The sequence below is a fragment of the Limulus polyphemus genome, unplaced genomic scaffold (assembly GCF_000517525.1).
Source record: "Limulus polyphemus unplaced genomic scaffold, Limulus_polyphemus-2.1.2 Scaffold1295, whole genome shotgun sequence".
Lineage (NCBI taxonomy): Eukaryota > Metazoa > Arthropoda > Merostomata > Xiphosura > Limulidae > Limulus > Limulus polyphemus.
In genome coordinates this window covers 140,832-156,178 of record NW_013666905.1, presented here as the reverse complement: position 1 = coordinate 156,178, position 15,347 = coordinate 140,832, and the positions used below count along the sequence as shown (strand labels likewise).

At 32.7% G+C, this 15,347-nt stretch overlaps 1 protein-coding gene across 1 annotated transcript in view; it reads right to left on the bottom strand.

Moving 5' to 3' along the window:
* The window catches only part of LOC106462988 (protein MLP1-like), a 132,720-nt gene that overhangs the window by 13,425 nt on the left and 103,948 nt on the right, over nt 1-15,347 (bottom strand). The window contains exons 5-13 of the mRNA XM_022390393.1: nt 13,895-14,003; nt 11,789-12,116; nt 11,313-11,364; nt 9,945-10,285; nt 9,032-9,285; nt 8,135-8,224; nt 7,606-7,812; nt 5,169-5,711; nt 573-3,809 (exon numbers count right to left, since the gene is read on the bottom strand). Coding sequence (XP_022246101.1) covers nt 573-3,809; nt 5,169-5,711; nt 7,606-7,812; nt 8,135-8,224; nt 9,032-9,285; nt 9,945-10,285; nt 11,313-11,364; nt 11,789-12,116; nt 13,895-14,003 — 5,161 coding nt within the window. The remainder of the gene's footprint in view (nt 1-572; nt 3,810-5,168; nt 5,712-7,605; nt 7,813-8,134; nt 8,225-9,031; nt 9,286-9,944; nt 10,286-11,312; nt 11,365-11,788; nt 12,117-13,894; nt 14,004-15,347) is intronic.

Here is a 15,347-nt window from a genome sequence, read left to right as displayed (position 1 = left end):
CTTAATAAAATGTTCAGTTGGGGGAACAGTCTTAAAATACATTTAATGCTTTTAAAAGATAGGTTTGGCTGTATTCTGTCTTTTGTTAATTTGCTGTAGTGATAGGTAGGGGTTGGCGATTTAAAAATTCTTCCTTACATAGCATTCTGAAAAGGAATGATTATAAATACAAGTGTCTCAAATCTTTTATGTGTTTCTTTTTAAAACAATAAATAAATGTTTCAGGATGAGATGAACTAATTTTTTTAAATTCATTTATTAAACATGGTCTTTATGAGAATTTTCATTAAAAAATATCAAATTGATCTTGCTGAAAACTAGGAAATTTTGGGATTAAAAATTCTGTTATGTTGTAAACTTTAATCAGCCTTCGAGTCTACAGTATGAAACTGATTTCCAACAAGCATTAAATTTTAAACGCTGATTCTGTTAAGTAAATGTTCCAACTGAATAAGAGATAAGAACCAATTTGATAATTTTGTTGATCTAAAAATGCTTCAAATTTATTCAACATGAATGGATGAAGAACATGTCTATACAAACCTTTTACTGTTCAAAAAGCAAACACTTACTTGTTGTTCTAAGAATTCTTGCATATCCTGCCTTATGGTTTCTACTTTACAGTGATGTTCAGACTTCAGGTTTTGTATCTCCTCTGTATGTTTTTTCTCCAACTGACAAAGATTATTTTGAAGTTCTTCACACTGATTACACACATCGCTTTTTTGTGGTGAGTCTTGGTGTTGATTTAGTTGTACCTGCAGATGATAAACATCTTGTCTAAGTTCTTCACATTTATGACATTCCTCTTTTACTTGTTGCTGTGATCTCTTCTGTAAAGCTGTAAACTCTGACTGAAACTGAAATCTCTCTTCTGCCAGCTTTTCCTGTAACCACTGCTGTAGACTAACCAGATTTGAGGCACTTTGTCTGGCAATATTTTCTGAACTGTTCTCATTTGCTTCATGTATACATTTACTGCCATTCCATGGTATGACACAAGATGCACCAAAAACTGTTTGTTCTGCTTGCTTATAGATGCAAGCCCGCACCTTAGCCATCCACTGTTCATCATACAAAGCTGAACTTTCTTGAACATTACACCTAGTCTTTCTACTGTTTATTATATCTCCTGCTTTGTTCCTCAAATAAGTAAGAACTCCGTGAAAAGTACCACTAACAGCTACAATGCTTGCCAGCTCGGCTGCCTTTGTCAATACTTCCTGGTTGAGACAATAGTCCAAATCTAGTTGGTGTAATGATGCAAGTTCTGTTACACCAGCTCGCAGTTCAGAATTAACTAGGCCCAGTTCTTGCTCTACAGACTGCTCTATCAAAGTGCACCACAGCTCAAATGCTTCCTGATCACGACACAGTATACTGAGCTGCTGCTTTCGTTGGTGGACTAACACTTTTCGAATCCTGTCACAGGTCCCTGTGACAACATGACATAGCTCTGCTAAAACTATTTCTTCACTAACGATCCTTTCTGTTGGTGACGAATCAGTGACTGACTGCCAATCATCCCGTGTTGAGTGTACTCTGCATATATCACTGACACAACTGTCACTCATACAGGAAAGCAGGGCTGCTAGGTCATCAGCTCTTGTCTTGTTCAAGATTTTGCCAACACGTTTCCACTGATCTTCTAGATTCTGTAGCTGAGTCGTTAATTCAAAGTTAAGTTGTTGGATGCTGTCCACAGTATCATTGTCCTTCTGTGATATACTCATGTCTGTGATTGGAACAGAATCTTGAAGGAAGACACACAGTGTTTTTCCTACAGCTGTACAACCACCACAGACAGATATAACTTCAGGAGATGAAGAGAGCTGTTTCTCTAAAGTGGATAGCCAATGATGTATTCTGCCAATTTCTTCAACAACATCTTTCCTTTCAGAAGCATCAAAGTTGGCAAGCCTATCAACTGCTTTCACTGCTTCCTGAAGAAGAGTTAATTGATACACTATTTCTAGTAACATTCCCTTATCGTGGTCGACTTGAAGATTTTCAACAGCCCCACATGATAAACACTCAACAGCATCTACAAGATGCTTTAATTCAGCACTAACACTTCCATTCAAACCATCTTCTTGCTGATGAAGGAGATACAAAATATTTTTAAACCATACACCTAAGGATCGAACTTTGTCAGACAGAGAAAGTACACATTCTGAGAGAGTTTTAGGTTGTTCGTTAACACTTTCTGCTACCAAATCATGAAGGTCAGTGACACTGTTGGCTAAAGACAATGTACTCCACTCTTCTGGACCACTTTCTTCGCTGTCATTTTTAATCTGTAAACAAATTTTTGGTTTTTCCAAGTTATCTGTTAAATCAGTTCCTTGGTCCAAAGGTTTTGCTATACTATACACATTTTTTACTTTTGTATCTAAATTACTGAGTCGAACTAGGAAGCCCTGGGATTCGGCTGATGAGCTTTCAGATCCTAGTTTACTCTCTTGTGTTTGTACCTGAGGTGAAAGGGCTTCAATCTCTTCTTTGTTTTGTTGTGGTTTTTTCAAAGAATATTCAATAGATTCTATCTTTTGCTCTAGGTCTCCCAATTTAAATTCAAACTCTTTGGATAAATTCAACCCTTCTTTGCCACGAAGAGAACTTTTACGCCTCTCTTGCCTGGATTCACTTCTTGTGAGTTTCTGTTTTGTCTGTCGAAAGTTTCTCTCAGATTCTGTGAGTTTTAGAGTTAAATCATCAACACGGGCAGTCATGAGAGCCAGTTGAGAGAAATGGGTGTCATGCACCCGCTTCATATCTTGCCGTATCTTGTAATAGTTGATTTCTAGATCATCACAACTTCGGTGGGCTTCTTCTAATCTCCTTTTAAGGCTCTTTGTCACTTCAGTTACGGTTAATAATTTGGTCTTCAGCTCCGAATTCTCCAGCAACAAAAGAGAATCTTGCTGTTTATTGGCCATTCCATCAGAATCATGTAAAGAGCTTCTTAAAATGGTCTCCAATTGCCTTACACGACCTTGCAGATCTGTTTTATCATCCCTGGACTTTTCTAACTCAGCAAGTGTTCGTCTTAGTTCCTCATCTAACTTTGTTATATCAATCTTACGAATGTCGAGCTCATTTTTTAAAGTCTCAAGTTCATTCTGTCTTCCATCACATGTTTTTTGCAGTTCAGCTATTGAGTTCTTTAACTTAGAAACCTCATTATCCTTCTTTGACCTCCTTTCACTAGAACCAAGTAACTTTTCTACATCCTCACAAAGTTTATAAACCTCTCTCCATGAGACAAGAGTATCTCCCCTTTTTTCAGGAGCTTTTTCAAGCTTACACTTGATACTCCATAACTGATCTTTACAATTTTGAAGAGCATCCTGTAAGTCTTCTGCCTTTCCTGATCTGAAAGGATTGCATGCTTTTTCCTTAGACAGTTTTTCTTCCCATTCTGCTCGGTCTTTCTTGTATTTCACTTTTAGAAACTCATATTTTGACTTGTATACATTTTCTCCACTTCCACCTTGTTTTTGATCTTTCTGTTTCTCTTTGCTGCTACTTTTCTCAGAAACATCTTTGGAAAGTCCTTTAACTATCTTCTGTCCCTTGCTATTTTGTTGTTCAAGTTTTGGTTCCTCTAAATACTTGCACTGTTCTCCCAACAATGCTCCGTTACTGTCGGTTAACTTCACAATCTCGCCTTTCTCGGGTAACAGTTCCTCATTCTTTGATGAGCTGACATGAGAAAGACTTTTTTGAGAAATTGAAGAATTAGTTACACAATCACTGTTGGTAGATATGGTTTTCTTTCTATTTTCCAGAAGTTTAATCATTCGTTGCTGTAATGAAAGAATAAATTTTATTGTGAATATTAAAATAAAACAATGAATTAAAGATAGTTCACTCTTCTGAGGATGAAGATGATATAAATTAATATCAGAGTATTCACAATGATACAGAGTTTTGTGTAATTTTGTACAGATTTTTTACACATACAATCACAGTTATCCATAATTACCTCTGCTAGAGGTTATGGTTTCACCCATATGTGTTTGTCAGCAAGATTTCTCGAAAACAGCTGAATGGATCTGGACAAAGTTGATATACATTTGGACTATGACCCAACTTAGAAGTGATGAGTTTTTGGAGGGTCAAAGGACAAGGTCACAAAATAAAAAAAATCCCTATCTGTTAACACAGGGATCAATTTTTTACACTATATTTGCTCCAGAAACTCAGTCAAAATGAAACTTGGGGGACATATGTTGAATATTATTCCTCATTGTCCTGCCCAAAAACGATCCATGTCCATTGGTAACAATGGACATGCAGACACATTTTTGTATTTTTTGAGGGCCGAATGTGATCAATGCTGTGTGGTGGATGTATATGCTCTGCTGAGTGCCCCTCTAGTTTTTTTACTTATCCTATCAAAGTTATGCATTATTCTGTATCTTTTATAAACCACGTTAGAAGTTCATGAGATCCTCTTCTAAAATTTGAATTGAGTTATTAATTGAAAGTTTTATCAAATGAAAATTAACGTACAGCAATTTTTCACATATATAACCTTATTATACCTCTCTGTTATCCAGTAATAGATGCGTTTAGAGGCCAAAACTATCAAAGGAATTGATGTTAAGAAAATTGGGGTGACATCAGGTTTTCTGCAATTTAACCATCCTAGAATTATTACTCTTATTAAAAAGGGATTATTAATGGGACGGACTGACTCGTATAAACTTCATAAAGTTATTATGTAACTGAAACATGACAAGAATACCATGCGGGTTTTATTTATTCTGTGCAACCAATGACAAACTTGAGAACCAGAACTAAATTCTATAGTACTTTATTTTTGTTCATAAGTATTTCCAAGGTTCAAACAGTGGTAAACCCCTGCACCTTCGTGTAACAGTAGTGGAGCTTTGATACACTAGCGGAGGTTAAAGCATTTTACTTTGTGGTAAAACAAAAACATAACTGTAATTTTACTTAAGTATTTTATAGTAAATGCATAATTTGTAGTAAATGTAACATTTATAATGCAGAAACACAGTGAGCTATTTTGGACCACTAATTGAAAAATTACTTTTGGCTATTAACAGAAATATCTTACATCTATACTTGATTACAACAAACATTAATTAATGCCAGTTTTTTCTATGGTAACTCTCTTTCTTATGGTATAACCTTACCTTGTGTGAAGCTCTCCTCTCCCAGTAAGGCACATCTCCTCCTTGCATACTTGAGCTAGACCGATCACTTAGGCCACCATCACTCTGCTGATCAATTTCGGCAGTGATCAGAAACTGTTCATTGTCTGCTGATCCAGGAGAACGTAACTGTCGACCTATTCTAGAGCTTGATGAAGAACGAGACCGAGCTTTTTCTTTGACTCTTGAAATGGCAGTTCTGTTAAGAGGTGGAGATGGGGGTAATGTTCGTGGAGAAGCTGGTTGTTCAGTTCCTTCCTCTTCATCCACAATAGAAAAATATTCTGAGGGGTCATCACTGGAGGAGACATCTACTAGCTTGACTGGTTCATCAATACACACAGGACTAATTATTCCAGATCTCCCAAGCTTCTCTTTTGAGGAAGTATTACTTTCTTCTGTGTGATGCTTCTTCTGCAAGTCTAATGTATCCCAATTTTCGGCAGCATGGCGGATTGCCTGGATCCAGTTGTTTCGAATACCGGCAGTGATAGCAGCAAACACATACTTTTTATTGTCAAATGTCTATAACAAAAAAAAACGGACAAAAATATACCACAAAAAATTTGTTGCTTTGTCAGAATGTTGGAGTAGTCTTAACTGATAGTTGTTTTTTCCTGATTGTAGCGATCTAACATTTTCCTTGTTAGTTTATTTAATATGACTTAAACAACAGTCATAAACCCAGATTTCGATGATATATATATAAATCATTCTGTAGTAAAAAGTGTTGTTCACAATATTTGCTAAAAATTACTATAAAATAATGTTCTAAGCTATATTTTAATGTTTGATTTAAATGATAGCTAGATCATGCATGCTGTTAAGATCAAGTAAGTTCATAAAAGTAGTCCTAGAAGACCTAGAAAGTTCATGATAACATCAAGAATTTAGTAACTGTAACTAATATAGAAACATGGGGTACATTAGTTATAAATACGAGGTAGTTCAGTGATTAAAAATTCAGTCAAATATTCAGAGCGGAGGAACTGAGTAGCTAGATGTTGACTGAGAGAAGATAGATTAAGTAAAATTAGTCAGTAAAAGTTATTTTGTAAATTAACCAGTAAGTGAGTCAGCATTTGTTATCAATAAAGGAAATTGATATTAAACATTATTAATGTATTAGGCTTACAAATTGTGTCAAAGTAAATGTAGCCTATAGTAAGCGTTATTGAAGAAATAAATTAGCTTGTCATTATTATGTGAACTAGATTTGACAATATTTTTACCATATAATTAAAAAAGAAAAATCTTATATATATTTATTAACCTTATAATATTTTTTATATGAAAGCTAAGGCCTAGCAAGATGCTACCACAAAAATAACAAAGTTTGATTAATTATCATTAAAGATTCATAAATGTGATAATAACAAACAGTTTTGAAATATTTGAAAATCCCACTAAAAAAATAAAACAAATTAAGAATACAATATCACACAACTCAGAATTGTCTTTAGAAACGGGTATTAAAAATACACTTTAGTAATAATAATAGTCTCTCAGTAGTATACAACTGTAACATAACATTTAGGAAATTTTGAAATGGTATCTTTTATATATCATTAAAAACAAGCATTTTTAGGCTGCAATTACTGTATTGGCCTGATTATAAGGTGATGTTATATGATTAATACTTAGGCTGTAAAATTCATAGTCGCCTTATAATCGCAGCCGACCACAGGCCCCTTCTCCCTACTCTAGCCTGTCACATTCCTGAAATTCAGATAGCATCTGTCTATGCATGCGTGCCAGACGTTCACTCGAGGTCATCGTTAATTCTTGCAACTAATCCACCTGCAGACTCTTTAATTATAGTATTGATTTTGCTGGTGCATTATTGCTTTGACTGTGGTTCTTTTAAATTTTATAATAATTGTCTGTGAGTCTCATTTTAGTGTGCAAGAATGAGTGACCACATTGAAAGGCAGGGAACAAGAAAGCGTCAAATTAACAAAGGATTACAAATCTTAAAATTATGGTGGTGCATGAGGCAGAAGAAACAAATTGTAGAAAATTTGGTGTAACTGAATATAACTTGAGGCATTGGCAGAAACAAAAGAATGAACTTCTTAATACACACTCTATAAGAAAAGCATTTCACAGACCTAAAAAAGGACGTTATGACACCAAATTTTTCTTCTTTTCCATGGTTTCTGAAAATGGGGATTGCCTTATAATCGAGATCACCCTATAATCAAGTCAATATAGTAATAGTAAAGTTAGTTAGGCTAAACAATTTCTAGGTGAACTTTTTGACTGAATCTACTAAAAATGCTCCCTAGGAATAATTGAATGAGAAAGGATTAACCAGTCAGCACGATTTGATAGGTCACTTAAAAGGAACTTTAAAAAACTTGATGTTTGAAACGTGTGTTAGTATCCAATGAATATTTAGTAAACATCACCAACTTACTGTAATAAAAAATGCATAATTCTTGTCAGTTTCTAGTTCCTCTACCCCTTTCACCAACTGCAGATCTAGAACACCATCCATAATGTTGGATTCCTCAGCATTTGGATCTCGATAGAATGTCAGAGAAGAATTGCGAAGAACAAACCAGTGTTTGTACCAGTCATTGTGACCCTGCCTTAATAACCATCCTTTTTTGAGAAACAGGTCCTGGGGACAGGTTGAAATCAACTTTAAACAACGTCTTTTACATCCTCACTTCATTCGTAATTATGATAAAAATGTTTTCTTATGAGTCAAGCTTTTCAGCCAATGTTACAGTAAGGAGATAATAGCACCTACAATATGTCAAACTTTAAATATTCGAAAAACAAACATAAATTTCCTGTCATTCCACAACATCAAATTGTAAGAACACAATCATTTTTTTGTATTTTGTGTAATTACTGATTTAAAAAACAAGACATAATATAGTTTGATTTCCCTCCAATATATATATATATTAAATTTGAAAGTTAAATATTTCTCTTACTACAGGTGTGAACTCGGAGTGAGCCAATGCACCCACAGAGGTGTATAAAAACCATGGATCCAACCCACATCCATCAGGATCACCACGCAGCTGTAAATCAAACAAATAAGTTGTATGTTTAAAAATCACAAAATAAAGGATTATTTGATTACACACGTAATCAAATATTCACCAAAATTATATTTTTTAGATAAATAATGGAAATATCAAGAGAATCTTGTTACTGGGATAAACAATTTATATCTGGAGTGAGAGAGCAATATGATCAAGTAGGTAGTTACTGCAGAAAAATATTGTGATTTGGTAGATGATGTAAAGTGGAAATGATAAGTTATAGTGTAATTTAGTTATCAATGCATACTTAAAATTGAAGAACAATGTTACGATTTGGGAAAACAAAATATATTGAGTATGGATGAGCAAAATTATCATTGTAACTGGTTATTTGTGGAACACAGAAATAATAAAATAATGCAATCATCTGGGTAAATAAAGACAAGTGCTCAAGGTAGAGGGTTTGTACTTTTGTCTTAAATTGACGTGAATTACATTTTATAAAATTTTGTCTAATATCATGAAAGATCACCTTTTTTATAAAACATAATGGTGATGGTGTTTACTTAGTGCAAAGTTACACATTGGGCTATCCACACTCTGATTTTTGTGTAGTAAGCCCAGAGACTTACCACTGACCAACCAGGGGACTAAAACTTAATGTCACCAAAAAAAAAGAGAAACCAGCCTGGAAAAGGATATGCAAGCCATCCTTATATTGTGCAATAACCCCCTGTATAGTTAAAAATATATTATACCACATGCATTGAGGAAACGTAAACTCAATACTTCAAGAACTAATTTATTATGCACAGACTGTTCTAGACATCAGTGCAGGTTTACCTGTGTATTTTTATCTTCCAAAAACTTATGTCCACCATTATCTTCTGCATTGTGTGGTTTCAATGGCATTACAGTCTTGTTGCCGATATTTTGAAGGGACAATAAAGTCATGTCACGATGACCATTTCCAACATTTCTCCACCTTGATCTTGAAAAGTTGGTCCCTGATGCTGAGCGCTGAAGATCGTGCCCACTTTCACGTTGGGGTTTTTCCTGAGAATCATCATCGAGCAACAGCCGTCGATTAGCTGTTCCTTTCGCATGAAAAAACAAGTTATCTCACATTATAAACATTCAATCAATCAGCTTTTTTTTGTGATAATTGGCACTTTGAATACCCATACACGTGAAAAATTAATATTTTAAGAAATGTGTGGGTTTAGCTGTTTTATTCCAGATTTATATGCCAGTCTACTTCATATTCATCAACAGTATAACTTTTGTTTAATTTTGAGATGATCCAAACAAGTGGTCTTAATCACACTGAGGTTTCTTATATTTTCACTCTAAACTCTCAGTGAAATTAAAAACATTATTATGTTTTTCATCTATTTATTGTTACCAATAACACTGCTTACAGAAAAATAGTGTCAGGGAAGGCATATCAAGCAATCCTTGTGTTGACAGACCTCAGTTTCTCAAACTCTGTGGAATTTTTGAATATTCAAATATATTCATTTTTCCCTTTCAACAACAAATATTTCAAGGAGGAAATATTACAATAAATCAACTTGTTTTGTTAAGTCAAAGTTGCAATGTGTTGAAAATAACGAGAAAAGATCATTTAAAATACTTTTATAGTTGAAAAAAAAAAGATGTCTTGGTTAGTTTGTTTTATAACTGGTCAAGCATTTATAAAATAGCCACAAAATATCATAACAGATTGCTCTAAATAAATGCCACAGATATTTACCTCTTTCACTAGCATGGCGACGGCGATGTAGTGGTGGTGGTTCTTCTAATTGGGGACCTTCTGGAGACTTTTCACCTATTAATTTTTCAACATCAGATGTCAGGTAATAAACTGGGTTACTACAGTAATTTTGCTGTTCCAAAGCACTTTTCTCAGACTGTAAGTCCAGAGTGGCAAGAGACTGGTTCCTCTTCTTCTCTATTTCTCTTGTAACTTGAGAAGGCATCATCTTGGCAACGCCGTCCGAACGAATCCGCAAGCTTCGCGTGCTACGCCCATCCCTCTTTAAGTAACGTCTACTGCGACCCTTAATCTGTTCTGTATTATCTTCAGTCTTAACCCTAAGTGTATATTGAACAATACAGTTCTTCTCTTTAACCCTTCAACTGCAGTTGACATCATATGATGCAAGCATTTTGCACACAACATTTTGAACGGCCCATTGCAAAAATTGGTAAATCTTTCCACACACGTTGGTAGGTAGATTTACACAATCCACAAACAAACTAATCAAAACTAAATTTAAAAAAAAATCGTAATATATTTTACAGTAACAAAACCAAGTGTCATAGTTTAACAAATTAAATACTTTTTATGCAGTATGAGATTTCCTTTCAAGTAAAATGTGAATATTTACTGAGCTGTCAATATTAGGTTTGAAACAATTATACTATTTCAATGTTTCTTGTTTTTTCTAAGTGATGAAAACAGATGTTCTAATCAAGCCCTTGTTCTACTTTTTTTTGTAGGAATAATTTAGCTCTACATTACATTTAAAATAAATCATAACATTTTGTTCTATAAAAATTCAGTAGTCATCCAGTAATGAATAACAGCTTTTAAAACAAATAACAAACACAGAAACTAGAAGTATGTTCATTGTAAAGTACGTCAACTGTGGTAGTCTAGCACGAGTCAAGAATCCAATAAAGTAGATATAAAGATACATTCGCTTATAAGGAACTAACTCATTAAGTTGTTTTAAAAAATTTGCAGAAGTTTTTCACCTAGATAAAAAAAATTTATAAGCCTGATGATTTGATAAATAAGTTTACTTGGAAACACATTTAGAAAAAAAATCCCCTTTTTTTGTTTCATGAACAATGACTTTTTGTTTTGATGAGCACTGACTTGTTTTTTTTCACAAAATTGTATACATTAATTCCCAATTCAGTAATCTATGTTACATAAGCTAAACTAGATGAAGACTGAAAATTTAAACTATTGTCCTACTCTGAATTGATCTGTTACCATCATCAGACACAACGTTGTTCTCAGTACTTCAATATACAGAGAAGTTAAAATAATTTCAATGAAATTTAATTCTTTGATTACAGCATGTTCAAACACTAATGTTGAAAATCTTACTTGTGTGCAGTCAGTGGCTCCTCCTCTTCTACATTCTTCTTCACCTTGATGTCTGAAGGAAAAATAATAGTGATACCACTAAAAACAAAATGTTGAGGATAAAAATTTTCATAATTATAATTCGTTTGGTTCCAAGTGAGGGTTAATTTTTCCTCTAGTTTCCATTTTTTTGTGTTTTGTCCTGTCTAAAATAAAAAGTGTCCCCCGTTTTGCTCTATGATGTTATACTGACTCGTATCCCACAGAAAGCACTACTTGAGAGGAAAAGTTTACATTTTAACATTATTATGTGTAAATTACACTATGCCTTATATAATCACTAAAGATTCATGAGAATTCTGTATTATTTTCATCTTTTATCATGTGCTCGCAATGAAGTAAAAATACGATAATGCAAAGACTAATTGACACTTATAATTAATATACGAGAAATACTGTTTCTTAAGAACTAAAGTTATAGTTTCTTTTTTCCTCACCAGGAGGCACAGAGCTGATGCTTCCGCTGTTATTTAGGATATTTCTTAAGTTTTCACTTTCCACATGTTTCCAGTTGCTGCTATCATCATCATTTTCTAGTTTGTTATTGACATGTTTATCCACAGGTGTTGATGTGTGTTTAGTTTCAAGAATAAGTGTGTCATTTTCCTTTGTTGGGAAGACATCCTCTGTTCCCGCTTTCTGGACCTGTTCCCAGGAGAGATCTGGACTGGGTCGTGATGGAAATTCGGAGTTGAATGTGTTGAATCGTTGTCGAGTTGAGGCGCTTCTAATGAGGTCACCAGGGGAATCAAAACTGTTGACATTCTAGGATGGATGAATAAAATACAGTAAGTTGGAAGCTGTTATTTAAAAAAACGTATGAGAATTCACTAAAAACAAATATTAAAATTGCCAGGAATATAAGTTTAAGCAGGTTATGCCATGTCAAATATAATAACAACACAAGCAAATTTGTTGAACAAGCCTAAATTATTTGAAATAAAACACATGCAGTTTGAGGATAAGGTTTCCGAATTTGAGATGCCTTTAAATCTGCAAAGAGGGTAGATATTTGACCAAAGTCTAAATCTGACAACATCAAGAAAAATATTAAAATACTGTTAATCACCAGCACAAATAATAAACACCTACTTTCCAGGCAAGGATATCATGACAAAGTTGTTGTTGTTGTTTTATATATAACAAGCTAATTAACATCCCTGAAGTTTACACTCTACATAATAGCTTAAATATTTTCTTGAATAACAGGTTGCTTGAGAAGTGGTCAAATATTACTTTTAATCTATATTCGTAAATCTATCTGCATGAAAAAAAAAGGCTAAATATGATTCAAACAGATTTTCTGGAGATCACATAAAAGTTGCAGTAATATCAGGCTCATAATAATGAACATTTGTAACTGACTGTCACTCTTAAACAAAAATGAGCAATGTTTTGCACTACAGCAAAAGTAACCAGAGAAAAAAATTACCCAAGCTAGAGATAAAAAAGCAAAGTGCCAAACCCCACATTTATATTGTGAGAACTGGATGGGGTTTGGTAGGCACTCATATTGTAAATTAAAAGGTTTCTTAATGAGTATAACATTAAGCTTGTGACAAGATTTGATATGAACTTTGTATAAAATATGTTCTACTTAAAATCATATAAAACCCCAAGAAAGTTTATTTTACACAATATTCTATTTCTAAAAAAATGTTCTATTCAAACAATCAATAAAGTTTTAGGTAGTTTGTTTGCTCAATAGTTTCTAGCACCTTTAGTGGTTATTATTAGTTGTAAAGAGTTGATTAGGGTTAAAAAATTAGTTGGTTACTGATAACTTAAAGTGTTTTGATTGGATGTTCATATCAACTATTAATTCCTTTGTATATTATAAAAGTTTAGAAATAAAGAACTATGAAACAAATGCGAGAAAATAATAATTTATGACATCTAGAAATATACATGTTTATAATGGGAAGGAAAAACTGGAGATGTCATGTCCTTATATTTCAAAAAGGCTGAGGTACGTATTAGCATTTTAGTATATGTATCTGACACTAAAGTACATATAGCATGCTTTTCAGTCTAAACTATGCATATTGAAAACAAACCACGATATTCAACAAGTTGTCCAAGTTAAATTTTACTCTAACAATTATTATCGCAGTAAAGTTAAGTATATTAACGATGACTTAAATAACAAATGAAGCCAGTAAAATCATAATTCACCTCTTTGTTTTTTAACACGTTGTTTAAGAAGTTTTCATTTTAAATTTATTTTAAAAAAATGTGAAAGTAAAATTCCAACCTTGAAATCCAGTGCACTTTCATTTAGAAATATATTTTACATGGTAAATTGCTGAAAAATCAAGCAAATTTAGTTTCAATGGTTCCTAACCTATTTTCAGACAAAACCAATGAAGATAAAAAAAGCAACAACAACTAAAAACATGACAACCATAACATACAAAGAGAGAAACAAGGCAGTTGTACTAAAGTTTACTGGCCGATGTGTTGCTAAGAAGCTTTTATTTAAAGTTGGTAAATAAGAATACAAACACAAACTGATAACAAACGTTAAACAAAGAAATACATACATGCTTCCCAACATTTGTCACAGTTGCTTTGCCACCAGGGATTGTTGCAAATCTCTTATTTCTGCCTCTTATTGTGTTAGACGGAAACCTTGACAAGACATCAAACCACCTACAAAAAAGTGCAAGTAATTAAAAAAATTAAATTCTGTTAAGGTAACAAAAGAAACAAAAAAAAATTCACAGAAAAATGTCTTAATTAATTACAAACTCAAAATTACAAAAATACTTTGGAAAAAAGTTTAAAAGTGATAAACTCATGTAATTTTTTATTCATTTAATCACTATTCATATTTACGGAATACAAAGACATCAACATAAAAATGAATTCTATGCATAACAAGGTGATAAAATAACAAGAAAAATAATTACTTTTTAAGATTTAAGACAGTACATATCAAATATCAAATGATTATTGCAGTAAACTAAATTTACATTCCTCAGATAGGTTCAGTAAAAATATTTTGGAATGTATTTCAGTTCAGTTTTACATGTTTTTTACTATATTAATCCTGATAATTATCAATGGGGTGATATCCTTTTATGCACATTATTTCTCCTCAACTAATTATACTTATGGGTTCATGAATTTGTTGTGTACAGGGTAAGTAATAACATATGAAACATACAAAAAAGAATTAAACAAATGATACTAATAATATTGGAGTTACTTCTACCAGTTATTTCTGATTCCTGTGTGGTTTTGGTTAGTTATTTACGCTGCTTATCAGTTTTTCTATGGAAAAATAAAAAATTTCCTCAGTACAAAGCAACATGTGGAACTCACCAGTAGCAAATGGTATACAAACAAGATCGTAATTTGTTTTCATATGACATATATGTTCAATGTTTTGATATATAAAATATCAAAAGAAGACCTAGTCTGTGAAATGTTTAAATTTTACAATTCTTTTTCTTAAAGTTTAATGTTGATTGCTGACAACTTTACTAAATAATGCAAACGAATAAAATGAATAATTACCTGAAGTTCATTACAAACTGTTTCATAAATCAAACTTTATCAGAAAGTTCTGAATACATGAACTAGCAAAAATAATGTACCTTTACAAACTGAATTACAAAACATTCTTTAAAAAATGGAACAGAGTTTATTTTAAAATAAAATCAGTAACTTTTTACAGCATGTGTTACATTCTACATTTAATTAAGCACCTATGCTTTCTGAACAAGTAACTTATTTGTTTATAGTACTTTCCCAAAATATTTTACCCGACAAAAACTTAAATGTTTCTAAGAAATTTACCATCCACTTCAACTTTTGAATAAATGCCAATTCCTAGGAAAAAACAAACTCAACAATCTGTTGCATATTCAGAAAATGTAAAGGTAAATACCTATTAAATATATATATAGAATGTAAAGTAACTAACTACCTGTTATATATCAAGATAAGATAAAAGCAACTATCTGTTATGTATTATCATAAAATGTAAAG